We start from the raw sequence: 21,160 nt of genomic DNA, 5'->3' as shown, positions 1-21,160 counted from the left end.
AACACAGATACAGGTAACACATTCAAATATATAGCATTAAAATGAGACATATATTAAAAGAAAAAATCCCTTGCTTGGTAACATCACTAACCCCAGGAGACAGGCTTGGCTGCTGCTGTGCCTGTGCTTGTAACTGCTGTGATTGCTTCAACTGCTGGTGGTGGACGTGAATAGCTGGGTCGGCCATGCACTCACTTGGTGGGGCGTACAGAAGGGTGGCGTCCCATGAGAACTTTCCAGACAGATCTCGTAGGATAAGTCTCACCTGGAGATGAAATGTAAAACAGGTCACCTATAACCCTTAGTATTGCAAATAAAAATGAGCCATTTCCTAAATCTCTACAAAATTCATGAAGCAAGAACAACAATGCTTTACCTCTGAATTAGGCGTCTTAAATCCTGCTGTGGCTGCTCCTCCAGGAACCTGCAGTGCTGGAAGTTGTACCAGGGACAACAAGCACGACTGATTGAGGGCAAAGAGCTGGATGTGTGGTGAAAGGAACACCTCAGAGGACAGTTCATCTCCCGAAAGGCCAGGGACGTCATCTCCTTCAACCACCAGCGAGGAGAGCCGTTGTGCTCCCACACCCAGGGGGAAATGCCACAAGTGGTTCATGATGTGACTTGTGATCTGGAATGTAAACAAATGTATTCATTCATTCTTTCTTATAAGCTTCACTGCCTTAACTACTAGTACTCAAACACCTTCTAAATTCATATCCAGATACTTAAGTATGCACTTAATCGTACCGATCTTGCCGCTAGTTTTATGGTAGAAGTACACGAGGCAGGGAAGGAAGATCTCTTGAGAGAGTCTCCCCAGGTGGAGGAATCCACACTCCCACTCCTGCCCAAGTCTTCCCGAACATGGCTTTCGAAATCCACAATCTCTATGTTGGGTGATTTCATATGATTGCTCTTTTTGCCGCTGGTAATAACGTGAAGCACCTGGAATAACACAAAACATCTAGTCAGTTCCGATTATTGATATGAACAAGCTGAAAACAGTGAGACAGTTAGAACTTTACAAGGGCATTGTTTCCACTGTGACTATCCATATATCTTAACTTTTGCCACCCTTTTTACACTTCACGAAGTAAATCCCCATCGCACTTCCCTTTGCTTTCATCATATCTGAGATACATAAAAGTTTATCTAGTGAAATACATTTCAACTAAAAAATATACAAATATTTCACATCCAAGCTCATATCCAACCATAAATATTGAAAAACTCAAGAGGTAAATCTGAACTCTAAAAACTCTACAAACCTTGAAAACATGTTGAAGTAAAGTATGTTTGTCTTGCATAGGTTGAATAAGTACTTGCTGAGGCATGCGCATCACCCATTCGGCCAGGCAAAAGAGACAAGAAAGCACAAGGTGTTTTCCATCCGTACTGACAGTCAGGCTGTTGTCTGTTCCGATTGCTCCTAGCGTTTGACAGAGTACCTGAAAAATGAAGAGAAAATATAGTTAAACCTATGAGGATGTATTGGGTTTCTAAAATGTAGCCCATCTTTTTACTCACTTTCAGAACTGCCAAATCATTATTTCACTTAAAAATGTATCTAGGACACATAAGAGCCTATATCTCACAGATTTGCATAGGTCTATGTCAAATGTAATCATCTATTACTTAGACTGCAGTGACCATGTTCCACAAATACCTACCATTTATCACTCATTACAAGGATCAGAGGAACTTACCTGAATAATTCTAACTGGAACATCAGGATAGTGAGTAAGTAGAGCTTCAGCATGGTCACACATGAGCAGCAGTAAGTCAGCTGCTATCTGACCCACCAAACGTCCAATCTGTTGACCAGGTGCTTAATAAACATTTACACTGGTGCAATCCTATCATTATTCATCAAAGAAAGTCCTCCCTATAATTAAACACTTAGTTTTATTGCATAATGATAGCCAAAGCCCTTAAGGTGTTATAAAACTTTAAAAACACTTTCCTTGATTCTAGTAAAGTATTTTGTGCATGACTTTTGTTAGAACAACACTCATGATGAATATTCATATCTACTTATGGATAAAAAGAATGTAATCTCAGACCCTCCTACCTTTCATCTTCACATTCTCTTGTCAAATTCCATCTATTTTTCTCTGAAACTTTATTTCCCTGTTTTGATAGTATATTCATGATGGAAAGTATGTTTTCATTCTATTTACGTATCATTTCAATTAGATTAATACTACAAAACCAAAAAACTCAACTAAATATACAAATAGGTAGGTCATAATAGTACAAAAAAATAAGAACAAAAACTACATAAACTGATCTTATGCATACCATCTAAAACACTACACTTAAATGTAAAATGGCAGCAGAGGATTACTATAAACAAAATACACGTTATTCTTTGAGAGAGAATTAACATAATCCTGCTGACCATCTAACATTCTTTTTCAACTTTGCACTGCACCACTTTCTATTAATATTAAGTACATTATTCATCAAACTCTAGAAGAGGAAAAGAAAGAAGAAAATTTGGTACTCGGTAAAAACAATGACAAAACCTATCAAATACTTTATTAACCTTTAATCAAATCTAATTTTGATTCTGTTCCTTTATTATATGATATCAATATTTCTTTGGAAGGAATAGCCATATATATCTACAGTGCTAGTAGGGCACCTGTTCCAAGTGTAGTTAAGCATAGATCACAAATTATATCAAATCAACCTGCTTTGTAAGGATTCATATGGTAAGATGCACACTGAGCATTCTAAATTCCCTCTGCGATTAGAGAAGTTGAGCTAATTGCGAATTCAGAGACAGAAAAAAAATCTAGTAGCTCAATGAAAAAAAAAAAAAAAAAAATATATATATATATATGCATGTTAAAAAAGAGAGAGAGAGGTAAGTAAAGAGCACGTAATGGTATTAAAAGCAGTTGCAAAGAGAATGCTTCGGAAAGCTCTAATTCACAAAGCCATTTATTAGGGAGGAATCAAAGGTAGAAAACCAAATTCCTGCAGTGTTTAAAGTTTTGAAAACTTCCGATTCCTCTGTGAATTTGTTATCATTGCCTGTATACTTGAAGCTCAAAGTTATGATGGAGTCAGCAGGATTATGCTGCATGGCTAAGATAAAAAATATATATATAAATATATTTCTCAATCTATCTTATTAACTAATCATCTGCAGCCTTGCACAATCAGTCAGGGATCTAACATGCTGTGGATGGGGACATGCCTCATAAAATATTACACATATAAAAAGATTGGGAGTGTTTAAGTGTATGGTATGTCTGTCACTGTTCATGAGAGTGAGTGTGGGAGTCACAGTCAGGGTGAGCCTGAGTAATAATGAGCATGATTGTGTGCGTGGATGTGTGAGGCTGAGTCTGCTTTCGTCTCTGTGGAAATTTCTGTATGTGAAATATAATACAGACCTACTTCTGCATAAATTTAATTGTCTTTTATATTTCCGCATTACTATATGTACGCATGTCTTTCTGTGTTTGAGTGTTTGTGTATGTGAGTGCGTATGCAACAAGGTGTGTGTTTTTCTGTGCCTGGTTGACTAATTGCATTATATATATAACCTTGTATGTAGATGACTCCACTTTTCTACATGCACTTGTGAATGTGAACATGTATGTGCTAGAGTAAATATGTCAGTATGTGTGGTAGTGTGCATGCTTAAAATACATAAAAACACAAGCATTTATTACACAGTTATTATCTATATCAGGGATAGTTATATTGAAAAACTGAATTAGTTCTGAAAACCATCAAAAGGTTAATCTGAATTATAAGCAGTTAACTATCCATCTCCCTATCTACAATCTTTTTCCCCCATCATCAAAGAGAGAAAAAAAAGAAAAAAAAAAATCAAAGACAAAATTAAATTAGTTTAGCCTACAAAAGGTCAGCACCTTCCACAACCACAAGTAAGATTAGATCCATTCGTGATTGCTTCCCCCTCCCCAAACTTCCCCGGACACTACAAGACATCACACGGCAGATTATACCTCAGCACTCTGGGCCAGATGCTTAGTTGGGTGCGTTGAAGGTACTGCTTGCTAGAATGCAAAACACTCGTCAGTTCTGGGTCATGCTTTACTGCTCAAACGCCCTTATTGCCCAGGGTAAGATGTAGAAAATGTGTAGTAAAATAAATACACGCCACAAAGTAGTGCCATCATTCATCTCTCTAGGGATACTTTGAATTAATAGTATATGAGAGGGAAAAAAAGGCTGTTAAATCTAAGAGAATTACAAAATTACTGAGCATGGGTGTTTCATGGTGGGGACTTCACAAATTGGAATAATGGTGACACAGACTTTGCTATCCAAAATTATAGTGTTTTCAATCCAATTTACCTACACATTTTTCACATACAATATATAGTTAGCAATAATTAGCCTATATATTATCTTAATGACAAATTGTAAACTACAGAATAAAAATTACAAACAACATATATTCAGCAAAGCAATTAAAATGCTGTAAGCATAAAACACACTAAATTCATGCAAAAAATTTCTTGTTACAAAGTAATACTCTGAAAGCATGCATTGGTCACTTTATCAAAATAAAATACATGACTTTAAGCTTGAGGAGAATCACGGATATGTAAGCATGAAGTATTCCTCCAACTTCCAAGGTAACGTTCTGGTAAGTTAGTAATGTAAAAAGTTTAACTACACTTGAAAGAGAAGAGAAAAATAATAATGACGAGGGAGAAAGCTACTCATCAACAACATTTAAGTCCAACAAACAACGGCAAAACACTTGGTACTGTTCTAGTCCGTCAAAGTCTGACTCTACACCGCATGGGCGCCACCCTGTTTTACCTTCAGGGACGCAAGGAGGACATTTATCGCCTCATTGACCTTCGTGTGGAAAGTCTGATTGGCCAGCTCGTGGTAGAGGTAAAGGGCCAGCGTGCATAGGGCCAGCGACCTGGTGCGCCACCAGCTGTCCTTCTTTCCACTTTTCAGTAACACGTTCACCAAGTGATCCTGGAGATGGAATATCGATGCCTCATTTTCCTTGTCTTATAATAATAATAGTATATATACTGATCTTTGTTTAAGAAACATCTGCAAAAGTGATAACCATGAAATGTGATTCACTACATGAACTAATTACTTTCTCATACAATTCTAACATCATCCAAGGGTGAAATCTTCAGCCTAGTTACTTTAAAACTCTATGAGGGTCCTATACATTATAACACACCTTAACATCTGAGCAGTTCATAAGAGCAAGATCCGCGGCGGAAGGCTGAAGGACCGGCATGGACGGGTAAAGCGATGAGAGCGGTAGCAAAGATCCAAGGAGACTTAAGGCCTCTAGACGCGGTGACTGCTGTAGAGAGTGCATGGAAATTTTTGTCAGATGAAAATATTCCCAATTCAATTTTCAAATACATTATGATATCATGTAGATATGCTTTTTCCAAGATTATGAACTGAACTCCTGATGAATATAGAAAAAAACAAAAAAACACAAGTAAAAATATCAATTCCGTCTTACAATAAAATTAACCTACTACAGAAAAAAAAAAACTTACAACTTTGGCATCAGGAGCAGTTATGACAGTGTTCGTAGCAAATATGAAATCCAGGGTGAGCATAGTAGCACCTGGGAGTCCCAGGGAGAAGAAGTGCGGGCCACATTCTGCTACTAGTGTGTTGATTATTTCCTGAGGATTGAGGGTTACAAAAATTAAAGTTGAATTCCATTTGAAGGAAACATTGTTAAATCCATATGCAACAGCTTGCACTGAAATGTACAATGGTAAAAGTAAGAGACGCATAAAGACTCATCAGTAACAACAGGTTGTGTCTTAATTGAAAATCATAAATAAATCAGTCAGTCATACACACCTGATCCTGACCAACCAATCCTTGGTGAAGAACTCTATAGAAATGTGTTAGAATGTCTTTTGGCGGCGGGATATCATGCTTGCGTACCATCATCACACACAACAACCGGTAGGCTAATGTTTTGCCTCGATGAAACGGAGGTGGCAGTGTTAAAGCCTGAAAAATACACAAGTGTTTGCTTAGTTACAAACTTTATTGAGACCTATATCATTCTATGTCCTTTCACCAAAATCATATCATGCATCATATATTATATTTTGCATAGTACATCATGCAAAGTTAAAGTCTATGATCACTCACCCTGAAGCACCAAGGGGCGACTAGCAAAATTGGAGGTATTAGCTCAGGAGGCTCTGGGCTGCTTTGGTTGTCAACTGAAATGCTTTGATTATTACGCAACTGAAAAAGAAGAGTGCAGAAATTAGTTTTTTTGAAACAACTGAGGAGTCACTCAGTATTTCATGTTTGAGAAGACATTCCGAGTGTTATCAAAATGCTTGAACATCACACAATACTGGAATACTGAATCTCACCTTGACCAAAGTATCAGTGAGTTCTGAGAGGTATTTGAATATCTGTGCATGAATGAGTGGAGATGCAACATCATTAGGGTCCCCAAGGAGTCCCAGCACTCTTCTCCACAAAACGACTGCAACATCTGGAAGCCACCCTCGAACTGTTCCACCAGACATGACCGAGCGCTGTTCAGACGACAAGCCTCCTTCCAGTGTGTCTAGTGTTTCCGGGAGAGACTCATTAATCATATGTTAATCATCCCATTTATTCATCCCTATGTGATAAGACTGAATTCTCTGCTGAAAATCTACTAATTTTTCTGACAGTATTCATCAATAAGAAAAAAAAATGGAATTTAACCCATCTGTGCCGGATGAAGTGATATCATGTCATGGGAATATTTTGCTACAGATAAAATCCTATCACGTAATGGCATATCCTCCTAAGCACACATTTTAATTTGTTACGTATGTATGTACTCATTGGAGTTCCATTTTAATAGACAAATTTTTACTGACTTGTGAAAATAGTATGAACAAATACAAAAACCTCCTCTTATCACCCCATTGAGTTGGGGCTTCACGCCGGGAGAGATCTCGAGATTGGAGGCTGCATGCATTTGTAATCTTGCTGGCGGGAGTGGCATCAGACAAATATAACCCACTAATGAATTAACTAACACATTAAAAAAAAAGTTCAAATATTTCCAATTGGAAAACATACATACCTATACTGGCTGTGTCTCCCCCCAATTCAATCTGCATGGGTGAGTCCTTCATCGAAGAAGACTCCACCCCCGACGAAGGTGATGGGGAAGGTGTTCGAGAGTCGTCATCGCCGTAGCCTTGTGAGGGAGACAGAGAGCGAAGTTAGCATCCTCGGAATAGAAAGGGAGTTCGTGTATTAATTAGTATAAGATCTTCACGTTGCCTAAAATGTGTCATCAATCTGAATCATCTTTTTGCCAAACTATATGAGTGAACACTTAACAAACTAAATTATCTGAAACCAATGGGATTTACTTACCCGCACATAATAAACATACAAGAAACTGAAAAAATAAAAAAGGATCTCTCTCTCTTTTTACACAAACTACAACATCTATATGGATATAGAAGGGTTAAACATCCATACTGAAATTCATTTACCACTCACACTAATGCATGTGAGCGTAACGGTAACTCTAAGTACAGGAACAACTGGGTGTGTTGCATGTGCACGGATTTCACTGGGATATCTCTTTATATATCTTTTAGAATATCCATGTAACTATATATGTAGGCTGAACTATATGTGTATGTGTATGTACAAAAGTATATGTGTATGTATTTGTGTGTGAATAAATGTATATGCATAATATATGTTTGCTTGTGTGTATACATGTATGTACATGTATATATGTGTATTTATGTGTATGTATGTGAGTGTACATGTGTATGTGTGTATATGTGTGTATATGTGTATTTATGTGTATTTATGTGTATATATGTGAGTATGTGTATGTGTGTACCTGTGTACATGCGTTTGTGTCTTCTGTGTTTGTACATGTGTGTAAGTGCTGTCTGTGTGTATATGTACGTGCATGTGTGTGTATATGTGTGTGTGTATATGTGTGTGTATATGTGTGTGTGTATATGTGTGTGTATATGTGTGTGTGTGTGTGTGTGTGTGTGTGTGTGTGTGTGTGTGTGTGTGTGTGTGTGTGTGTGTGTGTGTGTGTGTGTGTGTGTGTGTGTGTGTGTGTGTGTGTGTGTGTTCCCTGATAAAGTCCACCCATAACCTAATAAACGGTACTATAAGAATTGTAAAAAAAAAAATAATAATAATACAAAACAATGAAACTACATTACTTGAAAGGAAACATCTCAAAAATTGTGACAGTACATTCTCCTCTCCATAATCCATAATACACAATCAGTATATATCTTACCTTCACTAATACTGCATCTGGAATAATATGATCTGATGAGGCATACATCATATTTATAACACACACACACACTGGAATAATACACATCAAAACACAAACACAACACACACACACACACACACACACACACACACAAACACACACACAAACACACACACAAACACACACACACACACACACACACACACAAACACACACACACACACACACACACACACACACACACACACACACAAACACACACACACACACACACACAAAAACACACACACACACACACACTTTTATTTTTCTCATTCCAATATGTCCACCTCATCTCTGGCCGTTTCAGTTCCCTTTCCAAATCAGAACTTGACATCATTTTGCTTTCTTCCTCCTTATAGTTTCGCTTTTCCTCAGCTCTCTCAATACTCTTGGGAACCATGATTCAAAATTAATTGTTATTTGAAAAAGAACTTGGAACAAAAAAGAAAGAAAACAAGAACTGCAAAGTAACTGACTGTTGCAAAAAGAAAATAATAATAATAATAATAATAATAAGCACATCAGATTTCTCCCACACTGACCCCATCTGAAGCCCCCGTTATGAAACAAAACAAAAGCACAAAAACCCAAACTAAAAAAAAATAAAAATAAAATAACAAATGAGTAAATAAACAACCGGTAAGCGCTTAAGCTTCACAAAAGCAGAGCAAACTAGGGTAAACGTAGACCTACCATGCGAGAGCGTCTCTAGTGATTTGGATCTGGTGCCGTGCAGGAATCCATGGCTGGTCATGTGGCCGTCACAGTCTCCTGGGTTTGTGAGCAATCGTTTACTAAGGTGTTAGCTGGCCTTAGGTATCAATGGTTTCAGACATTACCAGCAGATATGAATCAAGCAATTATGAAAAGGAAAACCACTTGCAATGACTGCTTTTATTCAATCTTAGGATGATGCTCTTATCAATTGCTCGTTATCGAGTGGCTATGTGCACGTAACAATTTCTTTCTCGTTTACGTCTGGAGGACTTCTAACTGAGGAACCATTTCAACAGTTTGGGAAGATGAACAGCAAAGGCAGAAACCATGAGTTGTGTGCTTGTTTGTCAGGGTGCACTGTTCCTTCTGCGTAAAAACTTGCCATCATTATGCACAATAAGCTCTATCATATTCCACAAAGCAACTGAGAGTCATGACCATCCCACATAAAACAAACATACTGCAATGCCTGTACTTTCAATTTTGCCTGGGGAGGGGGAGGTGATTTCATTCTGCACTGACATAGCTTATGCCAAAAAATATATGTATATATGTATTTCCCTTCTTCAAAACTTATAAATTTTTATAAAGGGAGAAACTACCTTCATGGTAAACAGGACAAGTTAAGTAATCAATTCTAGAAATATCAAAATTATCCTCTAAAATTGGATTTTTTTTTCTCAAGCAGGTAACTACTTGCAAACTAAGAAAAGAAACAGGTAAACGTGGTAAAAAAGCGCTAAAAGAATTTTCCAATACTTTTCAGGTTATGTTAAAAAACTAGCAAGAAAAAATGGAAAGAGAGAATGTGAGAAAAAAGATAAAGAGAGAGGGAGAGAGAAAGAGAAAAAGAGAGAAAAAGAATGAGAGAGAGAATTAATATTTATCGCTTGACTTTAAGCCAATATCACAATACTGTGGTGGAGCATCCAGTGCAGGATGGTGATTGTGAAGTCACCATGCAAGTCTTGAATCAAACGTGTATTTATTGAAACATTTACACCTCTGGTATTAGTGACAGAAGAGGAATCAAGAGGAGAAACACAAAATTTAAGAGCAAACAAAAGCTGAATCAGACAATAATTACTACAGCAAAATATCCAAAAACAGAGAACATAAAAAAGTGAGACTAAGAACGTGTCAGGTTGTGAAACACGGCTTACGAACATGACAACCGTAATCGATACTCACCGTGCGGCCGACCTCTGCCTGACCTCCTCCTGACGAACAGGTTGGACTCTGAGAGGGAGCGAGTCAGCCTCCTGGCCAGTCCGTGGTGGTGGTGGTGAGGGTGGGGATGGTGATCATGGTGGTGGTGATGGTGAGAATGATCGCTCGAGGGATGATGAGGGGAGAGCTTGGGGCTGCCCCCGCTGCCACCCGCTCCAGCTTTGAGAGATCCTCCCCCGGAACTGCTCCTTCGCTTTCGGCTGAACGGGCTCCGTTCGCTCCCGCCTGAGGGATGACGTGCAAAATATTGATTCAACTTCAATGTGATCACAACAGCTCAGACGGGACAAGACTTAAATGCTGATTAAAATTAGTCGAGGTCAAGCCAAGTACTTCTTTTCTGTTTATAAGCACATATAAAATGAGCACAATTTAACAGACAGATAAGGAAGAAGAGGTATCCATTGATCTCAATATCCTTCAATTCAATGTAACATTCAGGGACCATATTTTATCATCTTCAATGAGAAAGAAAGTTTCAATACAATATAGACTAATCTCTATTCAGTATCTGAAGGCAACTACTTACTTTTTGATTCTTCCTAAATTTGCATATTATTGTTTCACAATCATGATTGTCTTAAACGGCTCATGGTAAGAAATAACTTCAGGATTTGTTAATTTTCAAATATATTAATCTGGGATTTAACAACTGAGATTTTACTAGATACACAAGTATTCATCAATAACAATGATACTCATACTAACTGTGTGAGGCAGAGTGGTCTGCATGGGCTTCCTCCTGCAGGTGAGAGAGAGTGGGGGCCGCGCTGGCATGTCCTTCCGCAGCACTAACCTGGCGTTCCATACGCACACTACTCCAGCTTCGGGCAAAACTGCTACGTACAGACTGTAAAAAACAATGGATACTAATTATACACATATGAAAAAAAAATCCAAATAAGCAAGTGACTATTTTCAGTAAATGGAGATTTGATCCCCAAATCTTATTCTTATCTCTTACTTTAAACCACAAATCTTACTCTTATCTCTTACTTAAAATCAATGAACACAAAACTTACATCTAATCCTGTTAATTTTGTGCCTCGCTTTATCATGCGACGCTCTGTCACTCGTTCCAGAGGGAGATTGTTGAGCTCCAAGCCGTAAACATGTCGCGCAAGCACCCTAGTCAGTGTGTCTAGTGTTTTCTGGAAAGCAATATTGTTTCTATTACCACTCAACATTCATCTCTAACTACAAATAATAAACTACCATAAACCAACTATAAATACGCATATAAATTTTCCTCTTTCTTTAGTTTGAAATTCAACATATGAGTTTAGTGATGTTGGAGCTTCTCGGCCAGAGCAACCACAAGACTCAGTGGGTCTCCTCGGTGGTCTCGCTTTATCTAGGTTAGAATTTTTCGCTCACTTCACAACCACTACTCATGTGGATATGAAGCATAGCACAACCCAATTCTTAAAGGCAAAAGAAGAAAAAAAAAATGGTGGCAAGAAAATTTTATCTGAACAAAACTTCCTTTGAAAAAAAAAAAAGAAAAAAAAATCAAAACATGAACTGCCACATAATTTGCAAAAAAATAAATTCAACAGTCGGTGATCCAGCGCAACTTACAGCCCACTCCTTGACGAGCTCATCCCAGTGGGTTAGGGAAGAGAGGGTGAGGAGGAGCTGGTCCCACAGATCCCCTGAGATTACCACACTTAGGTTGGCCTTAATCCATGAAACAATTAGCGTCTGAAAGTAAAGGCAATAGTGTTAATTCTTCAAATTCTTTTTACTTTGTTTCCAAAATTTCTGTTATGACTGGCAAAATTCTTGCTCTTTCGTAGAAATTCACGAGTTTTTCATATGTCATTCAATTCATTAACCCTATGACGACGGTGCGTCACACCCGTGTGACACAGCCAAACTCCCGATACCGGGGCGTCATGCCAGTGTGACGATTTCAATGCAATATTGCAATCGCCCGGCATAGGGGTCTTCGCGTAGCGAGTGCCCCGTCGGGAAAGGGTTAATACCCTAATATCATTAAACTTATCACATTCTCAAAACTAATAATCATAACCATCTTTATCATAATCCATATTCATCAACATCACAATTCTCTCCTCTTCATTCTAGCAGCACATCAACCACAGACTCTCCATACAAGAAGAAGACCAAACTACCCACACACAAGAAGAAAAAAAAATCAAATGCACCATAACCGACCTGAAACAGGGCCGAGGCAAACCTTCCACCCAGAGAGTCCTCTTTGTGGGTGGCCGGTCGACCGCAGAGGGTCTGGGAGGTAATGTGAAGTAGCACCACCAGTAGTTGCTCCCTGGTAAAAGAATAATGAAATGTATTCAGTAATTTGGAATTTTGTAATTGTCTCTCTTTTATTCTGCCAGTACTTTCTTATTAGACAGATTGGATTTTTCCTTTATAGAAAAGGAAATAATTACGATTTAGCACAAATCATGACTTCATAATACTTACTTATGAGCATCTAACATAGAGATAAGTGCATGCAAACTTCATCTTTGTGGCACAAACAGAGCTGTTTCATGCAATGAAGCATGACAACATTAAACTAATGAAAATCATTATGTTACAATGTAAAGAATTTTTCAAAATACCAATTGCTTACTTACCACGTTTTCTGTTCCATGCGAGTGTTCATAACCATGTATCGGTAAATATTGAGCACGTGTTTGCAGACCTCAACCTGTTCATCCAAGAGACGTGGGTAGTCTGGAGACACCTCTAGGAGGAACACGTTGGCTGCACTTGTGATGAAAACTTGCAAAACATTCTGAGGGAAGTCACATTTCCATTAATATTACTAGCTGAACAAAAAATAACTTTAGCTAGACTCTCTACAATTTCAGCACATCTTTTCCTGCTGAATCTTATAACCATGTTATCCATTCAAAACTGCAATTATATATATTTTTATTTATTTATATATATATATATATATATATATATATATATATTATATATATATATATATATATATATATATATATATATATATACATATATATATATATATATATATATATATATATATATATATATATATATATATGTATATATATATATGTACATAATGACGACTAAGAATATATATATATAGCTAAAACTCTCCATCTTTAATATATCCATAAATACAACATCAAATCTCTATCTACCTGAAGGCCAGCACGGATATGAATCTCTTTATTGACGGCCCCAAGATAGGACTCATTGCGCATGCGTCTCTGGCTGTTGTTTTCCACAGAGCCTGCCGTGTCGTCCCTTGGGCTCGTTCCTCCTTCCAAAGGCTCCAGCATGAAGGGGGGCATTTCTGGGGTCTGCAACATCAAATTTAAGCCTTGCTAGTATTTTTTTTTTGCTACAAAGTAGTAGTAGTAATAATAACAATAACAATAACGATAACGATGACGATGACGATGACGATGACGATGACGATGACGATGACGATGACGATGACGATGACGATGACGATGACGATGACGATGACGATGACGATGACGATGACGATGACGATGACGATGACGATGACGATGACGATGACGATGATGATGATGATGATGATAATAATAATAATAACTATAATAAGGATAATGATAATCATAACAAAAACTACAACGAAAACAATAACAATAAAAATAATAGTAATAGAAATAGTAGTAGTAATAATAATAATAATAATAATAATAACAATAATAATATTAATAATGATAACAATAATAACAATAACAATAACAATAATAATAAGTCCAATTCCAATTTTATCATGAAATCTACAAATTCAAATGAACAAACCTGTCCACTTTGGTTTTGTTTTATTTAAAAAAATTTAAGATATAGAAGCCAACCTGAACTCACCTACCTACCCCCTTCCTTGAAATTTTGTCAAAATATTTAATATTCAATATCATTATTAATAACATAACATTAATAACAGTAATAATAGTAATTTCTTTTTTTTCCATAAAATTCAGGGTATAGGGTAAATAGGTCATCATGACAGGGTGGCATACTAATCAACTCCTCAAGGACTGAATGTCTGTGGAGTCATCTATACAAAAATAAAAAAATGAATAAAACAAACCAACAGCGGACAGAGCACGCCTAGTATTGACAGGTTAATCACGTTTCCATCGCAAATACCACTTACATTCATCTGTATCCAATCTTTGTAAGAAAATATTACAGTCTTCATAACCCCTGCATAGCGGAAACTAAGACACAGAGCTTGGCGAAAGAGTTCGTGGATGAAGTTGATGTTTTCCCGGGAGGAGAAGAGAATGTCGCGGACCATGATCCCATCCTCTCCCGAACCCCCCTCGTCACTGAAAGTAAAAGAATATCACACATGAATGGAATATATTGTTACTTTTAAACTGTGTGTTTATATCTATATAATTACAGTTTCTTTGTATGAATTCCCCCTTTTTTTATTTTATCTTTATGTCTTGTCCATCTCTTAATCTGTAACCAACAATGCCAAAAAAGTTATTCAATATCAACAAAACAAATGTGAACTGAAAATTTGAAGTTTTTTTTTTTACATTAACCTTATTCAGTTTGGTCTCTACCTAGGCCAGTAAGCAGGCAATAAATTAGAACTGTTGGTACTGCTTTCGCATTAAACTGATTTCGTGATAATCCATACCTGACATAGAATGCCGACGTGACTGAATCCTGGTCACTGGTACTTCCCTCCGGCGCATCTCCGTGGCCAGAGCGACGTCCATCATCCTCACTAGCGAGGGTTCAAAGAAGCAATAAGTCTAAGATCATACATAATTCACAAGCTCTCCATTTCTTCTAGTGTAAATTCCAAGACAACTTATGCATCTTTGATTATCAAGCAAAAACTCAAAACTTTCAAACATCGACACTCATATTTCAAACATCGACACTCATCTTTCAAACATCGACATTCATCTGCGTAAAATCCTCCTACCTAACAGAGGATAGTGATTGTCCACTCCGCTGTGAGGTAGCTATGACGAATTTCCGCACCCACTCCACAACTGCCACCTGACACGTGCCGTAAGGACTCACACCGGGGCTCACCCTCAGTTCAGGTAGTTCTGGAAGTATGGGAATAAAGAAAGCAGATAAAATACATCAGTTGCACATCATATATTCAACTTCAGTTTATGGATTCTTTCTTATCATGAATGATAATACCAATGAAACTTGGATGGTTAGAATAATAAGACTTACCAAGGTTAGGTTTGTAAAGAGTGTTCTCAGGATTGAAACTGGGGAAGATGTGTGGCATATACCAGGCACGGAACATTGCAAACAGGTAGGAGAAGGACTTGGTGTGTTGTGTGCGATCTCGCCACTCGATACGTCGGACCTGTGAGGAAGATCTTTTTTTAGTCCTACATAACTTGGTAATTTTTAAATGATTCATCTTAAACTTGGATATTCCTTGGATATAAGTGTGCTTTAGTTATCTCTATGAGATCAATATAGAATATCTTTTTACTATCAAGTAAAAAAAATATTAAATACCTAATTAGTTCAATGACTACATTTTCACTTCTTCTCTTTGTATCTTAACAATTTGAAACAATAGCATTCAAATGTCATGCAATATCACTGAAAATAAACAGCATTTCACTTCTTTCTTGGTTACTGATGAAAACTATCTGGTGAAAATAATATAAAGCAACATAAAAAACTGACCTGCGAGACCATAAAATCCATGAGCGACCTGAGGAAGTATGAAGTAAGGTCATCTGGGGTTTTCTCAGTGTTGGAAGGTTGGATGACCGGCGAGGGCTCTACGCAGGTGATTCCCCCGCAGCCCAAGTCTGGGGGCATGGCAGCAGGAGGGGGGATGGGGAACCCCGGAACAAGGGAGGCGAACATGCGATCCATCTCTGGGGTCTTTGCCTCCCCGACGATCATGTACCACAGTATGAACAACCTGTAGGCAAGTAATAAGGGAATGACAAAATGATCAGTAAATCTACTTCCTGATATACAAATAATATCTGAAAATAAGATCATATTCAGCTTCTCTAATGCAAAAGATAAACTCAAAATAAAGGAAAAAAATTAGAGTTTATTTGAAATCTACAAAAATACGTATATTAAACAAACAAACTAAAATGTACTCACCGCATCGCCTCCCTCCGTAACCGCACCGTGTTGCCAGGGTGGAGGATTTTTTTGAATATGTGTGTAAGTGCGTTGCACTGCCATCTTCGCTCAAAGAGTTCAGGAAGGATACACAGGAGACGATCAAGCACGTAGAGCGAACATTCTAGGTCTTCCCTGTGACTTCGTTGTACAGCAAAAGTTCCTGGTAAGAGCAAGGAATATGAGTATCAAAAATCTTAATAGGAAAAATATCAATATCTAATCACAAGTATCATGACTATTTTTTGAGTTTTCATACAGCTTTTTACAAGACAATGGAGCCAGCCAGCTCTTATTACCCTTTTGCCGGAGATTCCCCTCGAATGTGATGAATGCCTCGTAGAAGACATGGAACACAGGGCTGTAGTTCACCTCCAAGAAGACTTTCACTTCCCCGGGTTCCTGGTTATCTAAAGACGAAAAGGAATACGTTAATAAAAAGATATGTACATGTTAATTCAAGAAAGAGAACAGCCATCATAAATAGCACAAAAAATCAACCAAACAGCCAAGGATATAGAACTGATAAAGCTATCAGAATGAGTCCAAGGCAGATATAAATGTGTCAGTTTGAGACATTACCACTGTTACCAATAAATAAATTCCTAGAAATATAGTCCCTGCTCATGTAGAGTTTCTACAACATACCTGAGGACTGTACAAGAAAGGTCAAACAAAAGGGCAAAGTATCTCACGTGATTGCCGGCTCAAATATGTTAACTGGTACAGAGGTCATTTTATCTATCTATTCCTATCCCTATTCTATTACTTGTGCTTTGGCTTCTTCCTAAGGGATTCTTGGATTAAGATAATGCACGTGTTAGAGACTGTTTTGTTCCAAAATCATAAAATTGTTGAGAGCTTAAATTTTTTCCTTCCCTAAAGGCCACTATCATATTTTACAATGGACACTTTAGCTTTAACTGTACCATAGCTAGTATTAAGTACACATCACTAAAACAAGTAAATGAGTAGTTTCTCTAAAACCTATCATCATTTCATTCTGATTCAGAAGCTAAACCGACTTGGAAATCGAATCACGTGGTCTACTGTTAGTTTAACCACATACCTACAGATTAATATGACTCCCTGATAAGGACACCATAAAACAACAGCTATATATATAAAACTCCTGTATACATAGAGCAAAGAGCCAGATATCTACAGAAATAAACATAGTAATTCTTTCTTTCCAAAGCAAACAGTTATGTAATGCTTGCAATAAATTGTGAAAAATATTTCTTTACTATGAATAGCCACATATCACCTAAAGATTTTCATTAAGGTATAATTCATAAGCAATAAAATAATAATAATAATAATAATAATAATAATAATAATAATAATAATAATAATAATAACAATAATAATAACAATAATAATAACAATAATAATAATAATAATAATAATAATAATAATAATAATAATAATAATAATAATAATAATAACAATAATAACAATAATAATAATAATATTATTATTATCAATAATAATTATAATATAATCATAATATAATTATTATAATAATAATATTAATAATAATAATAATTATTATTATTATTATTATAATCATAATTATGATTATAATTATAATTACAATCATCATCATCATCATCATCATCATCATCATCATCATCATCATCATCATCATCATCATCATCATCATCATCATCATCATCATCACCATCATCATCATCATCACCATCACCATCACCATCACCATCACCATCACCATCACCATCACCATCACCATCACCATCACCATCACCATCACCATCACCATCACCATCTTATCACTATCTTATCATTATCATTATCATTATCATTATCATTATCATTATCATTATCATTATTATTATCATTATCATTATCATTATCATCATCATTATTATCATCGTCATCATCATAATAATCATCATCATCATCATCATCATCATCATCATCATCATCATCATCATCATCATCATCATCATCATCATCATCATCATTATCATCATTATAATAATAAAATAAATAACTAAATAAACATTGCAGGTAAAATTAGTATTGCATTCATTTGTTGTTATTGATGTCATTGTTGTTGATTTATTTAAAGATATGCTTCGAACATTTGTGCATATGTATTCTTAATTAACACTAATAATATAACATATGATTCCATGTACATTAAAAATTCTTCATGCAATAGCCCCTGATGAGATTTTAAACATCTAGTTAGATATATATAAAGTGAATAATATATCAAACCAAAGCTTCTTCTTATGAATAACAGCAATATGCCTTGTGCTATCAGAATATAAAAATAATCAAATCCATTATACACTAAAATAAAATTAGACATATTTTCTCGTTTCTAAAGTTTGTTTTTTTCACAATGTCTTTTTTTTTAATTAATACAAACATCATTCATCCAACTGTCATCATATCCAAAATAATTATAATCAATAAATTCACTCACATTACTAGGTACCACTATACATCCTGACAGTCATACATATCTATATTTGAGGCTGATGTATTTAAACTGTATATACATGAATTAAACATCCATATTGTAGGCTGACATATTTAGACTGTATATGTAATGCATTATTTATTTTGCTTTAGAAAAATGCTGTATAAAGACTATGATTCTGCATCTTCATATCTACAGATGTGTATATAAAATTATAGATAAATAGACAGAAAGATAGATAGATAGACTGAGAGAGAGATAGACAGAATAAGGCAGACAGACAGACAGAGATATATAGATAGAGACGGGTAGATAGATAGACAGATAGACTGATTATGTGTTAAAATATAAAGTTTAACTTATATTTTGGTATAAGGTTTTATAAATTTAAAGTGCCTAAAATTATCTGAATCACACCAAACACTACAGACATTGCTATTTTGGTAAATCTCAAAATGAGGACTGCATAGACACACACAACAGCTAAGGTAAAGTCTGCCATATAGAACATACAAAAAAACAACACCACTATTAGGTATAGATAATAATATGCAGAACATGAAGCCCACAACTGCTTATCCGAGAAATACCCCCTAAGTGTCTCAAGTGATTGCTATGGCCTCCATACTTCTGCTGCTCGGACAAAAGCATCAAAACGCTAAGATGTATATTCAGGCAAAACAGAGCTTCAATCATTCCCTGGAAATTTATCTTGGGCCTCCATCAAGACATGAAGGTTAAGGTAATATTGTAACAGATATTGCAGTCTGAGGTTCAAGAATTACTAATTTTGTTGCATATGCAAGCTGAGTGCAACCCAAAAATGATCAGTTTTTCTCTATCTGCCTTCGGTGCTATTTTTGATAATTGCATTTATTTTTCTATCAATCATCCTAATTTTCAAAAGTATCTGAATGCAGTTACATATGCAAAATGTGTAAGTGTTTATTAATGCAAAGTGAATGGAAAAATATGGTTTTGTAAATATGCAATAATGACTAAACAGAAAAATACATATATCAAATATCAATTCTTATTCTTTATACTCTATGTTTACATATCAGAAAGCTTCATTCCTAAATCTAATCTTAAAAACATCAACACTGACTAAAGACAACAATAAGAAAGTTCTGTGTCCCTATCTCTCTCTCTTCTAAATCAAATAACTTTATAATTTTCAATTAACCAAGGAAGTGACAGTAAAAAGGTGTATTACAACAGTTTGCTCTAACAATTCCATAAATTATTCATCCAGTCAGTAAAAAACGGATGAAACCTAATACTATAATTTGTATTCTAGTTTTGTATTCATGCCTCTCTTGAAAATTCTTTCAACCTTAACCTATAGTAAACTAACTCCTAACCCTACCCCAAAACAGCAAACAAAAAAAAACAGACCTGAACCCTGAACCCCTTGTGCCTCGGGCTAAGATAATGACATTCAGCTCACACACACACTCACATACACTTCAAATCCACCTGCCATTCTATCCAAACAAAAAATCCCATACGTAAGGACCTACCCAATACCTCCCCCTTAAAAAGAGCCAAAGGAAGAGCCAAAATAAATCAGAATAACCTCTAAAACCCCCTCGAGAGAGAAAAAACAACCCCATCAAATTCACGCCAAAGGGAAACTTCGCCATCGCTCCATATACGTGAAGACACTCCATTCCAAAGCAAAATATCCCTTTTTACTCTTCCTACGCCTTCTCCCTTCATTCCCCCCTTCGTAAGGGCCACCGAGAGACCCTCCAAAGCCCCGAGAGGAGGAGGAGAGGAAGGAAAACCCCCCAAAATAAGAAGGGTGTTGGACCCTCACCCAGCACAGCCCGCAGATGCTTCAAGCGGGTGGGCGTATCTCGCTTGACGTCCAGGCATTTGCTTTGGCTTTTCTTGACGTCTCCTGATGTGGCGTTCTTCTTGAACATGTTTCAATGCTCATAGTAGGCGGTGGGGGGTCATGGAAGCCACAGGAAGCACCCAAACGGAGAGATGACCTGAAATACGCGAGAGTCGCCGTCCACAACAAAGGTTCACAAACACTTCGCTCGAACAGGCTCTCCTACGGTCGCCTTACTACGCCCCTTTTTGTCTGTCTTTTCCTTCCTTAGGGGTGGATTTTTGTTCTTTTTAGGTGGTGGAGTATGGAGTCTTTTGTTTGAGGTTATATTTTCTGTGTGTTGGTATGCTGTGGGATATTTTTTATTGACGTTTGCGATCGTCGAATGCACTTTTGATGAGAGTTAAAACACTTTCTATCGGGATCACTATATTGCTTCTGGTTTCTATTTCTTCAATTA

At 36.5% G+C, this 21,160-nt stretch overlaps 1 protein-coding gene across 8 annotated transcripts in view; it reads right to left on the bottom strand.

Annotated features, from left to right (window-relative positions):
- Nucleotides 1–20,929, bottom strand: part of LOC122250331 (ral GTPase-activating protein subunit alpha-1) — a 37,624-nt gene extending 16,695 nt beyond the window's left edge. For 3 of the 8 annotated variants that reach the window (XM_086535886.1, XM_086535893.1, XM_086535891.1), the window contains exons 1-29: nucleotides 20,680–20,928; nucleotides 16,702–16,812; nucleotides 16,382–16,565; nucleotides 15,944–16,187; nucleotides 15,473–15,611; nucleotides 15,207–15,336; nucleotides 14,913–15,002; nucleotides 14,415–14,589; nucleotides 13,423–13,584; nucleotides 12,880–13,040; nucleotides 12,455–12,566; nucleotides 11,855–11,977; nucleotides 11,296–11,424; nucleotides 10,982–11,123; nucleotides 10,235–10,498; nucleotides 9,020–9,097; nucleotides 7,100–7,216; nucleotides 6,390–6,589; nucleotides 6,157–6,255; nucleotides 5,857–6,012; nucleotides 5,541–5,672; nucleotides 5,207–5,335; nucleotides 4,819–4,986; nucleotides 3,993–4,043; nucleotides 1,710–1,817; nucleotides 1,272–1,451; nucleotides 751–948; nucleotides 377–631; nucleotides 92–265 (exon numbers count right to left, since the gene is read on the bottom strand). In XM_086535886.1, the coding sequence (XP_086392012.1) occupies nucleotides 92–265; nucleotides 377–631; nucleotides 751–948; nucleotides 1,272–1,451; nucleotides 1,710–1,817; nucleotides 3,993–4,043; nucleotides 4,819–4,986; nucleotides 5,207–5,335; nucleotides 5,541–5,672; nucleotides 5,857–6,012; nucleotides 6,157–6,255; nucleotides 6,390–6,589; nucleotides 7,100–7,216; nucleotides 9,020–9,097; nucleotides 10,235–10,498; nucleotides 10,982–11,123; nucleotides 11,296–11,424; nucleotides 11,855–11,977; nucleotides 12,455–12,566; nucleotides 12,880–13,040; nucleotides 13,423–13,584; nucleotides 14,415–14,589; nucleotides 14,913–15,002; nucleotides 15,207–15,336; nucleotides 15,473–15,611; nucleotides 15,944–16,187; nucleotides 16,382–16,565; nucleotides 16,702–16,812; nucleotides 20,680–20,788 (4,320 nt within the window). In that variant the 5' untranslated portion in view covers nucleotides 20,789–20,928. Of the gene's footprint in view, nucleotides 1–91; nucleotides 266–376; nucleotides 632–750; nucleotides 949–1,271; nucleotides 1,452–1,709; nucleotides 1,818–3,992; nucleotides 4,044–4,818; nucleotides 4,987–5,206; nucleotides 5,336–5,540; nucleotides 5,673–5,856; nucleotides 6,013–6,156; nucleotides 6,256–6,389; nucleotides 6,590–7,099; nucleotides 7,217–9,019; nucleotides 9,098–10,234; nucleotides 10,499–10,981; nucleotides 11,124–11,295; nucleotides 11,425–11,854; nucleotides 11,978–12,454; nucleotides 12,567–12,879; nucleotides 13,041–13,422; nucleotides 13,585–14,414; nucleotides 14,590–14,912; nucleotides 15,003–15,206; nucleotides 15,337–15,472; nucleotides 15,612–15,943; nucleotides 16,188–16,381; nucleotides 16,566–16,701; nucleotides 16,813–20,679 lie in introns of all 8 variants that reach the window. The other 5 variants (XM_086535887.1, XM_086535892.1, XM_086535888.1 and 2 more) reach the window with 4 other exon arrangements.
- Nucleotides 20,930–21,160: the final 231 nt, after the last annotated feature.

The sequence above is a fragment of the Penaeus japonicus genome, unplaced genomic scaffold (assembly GCF_977035675.1).
Source record: "Penaeus japonicus unplaced genomic scaffold, GWHDUDI00000001_assembly GWHDUDI00000004, whole genome shotgun sequence".
Classification (NCBI taxonomy): Eukaryota; Metazoa; Arthropoda; class Malacostraca; order Decapoda; family Penaeidae; genus Penaeus; species Penaeus japonicus.
The sequence above is the reverse complement of the archived record's forward strand: the minus strand, read 5'-3'. Positions and strand labels throughout refer to the sequence as shown.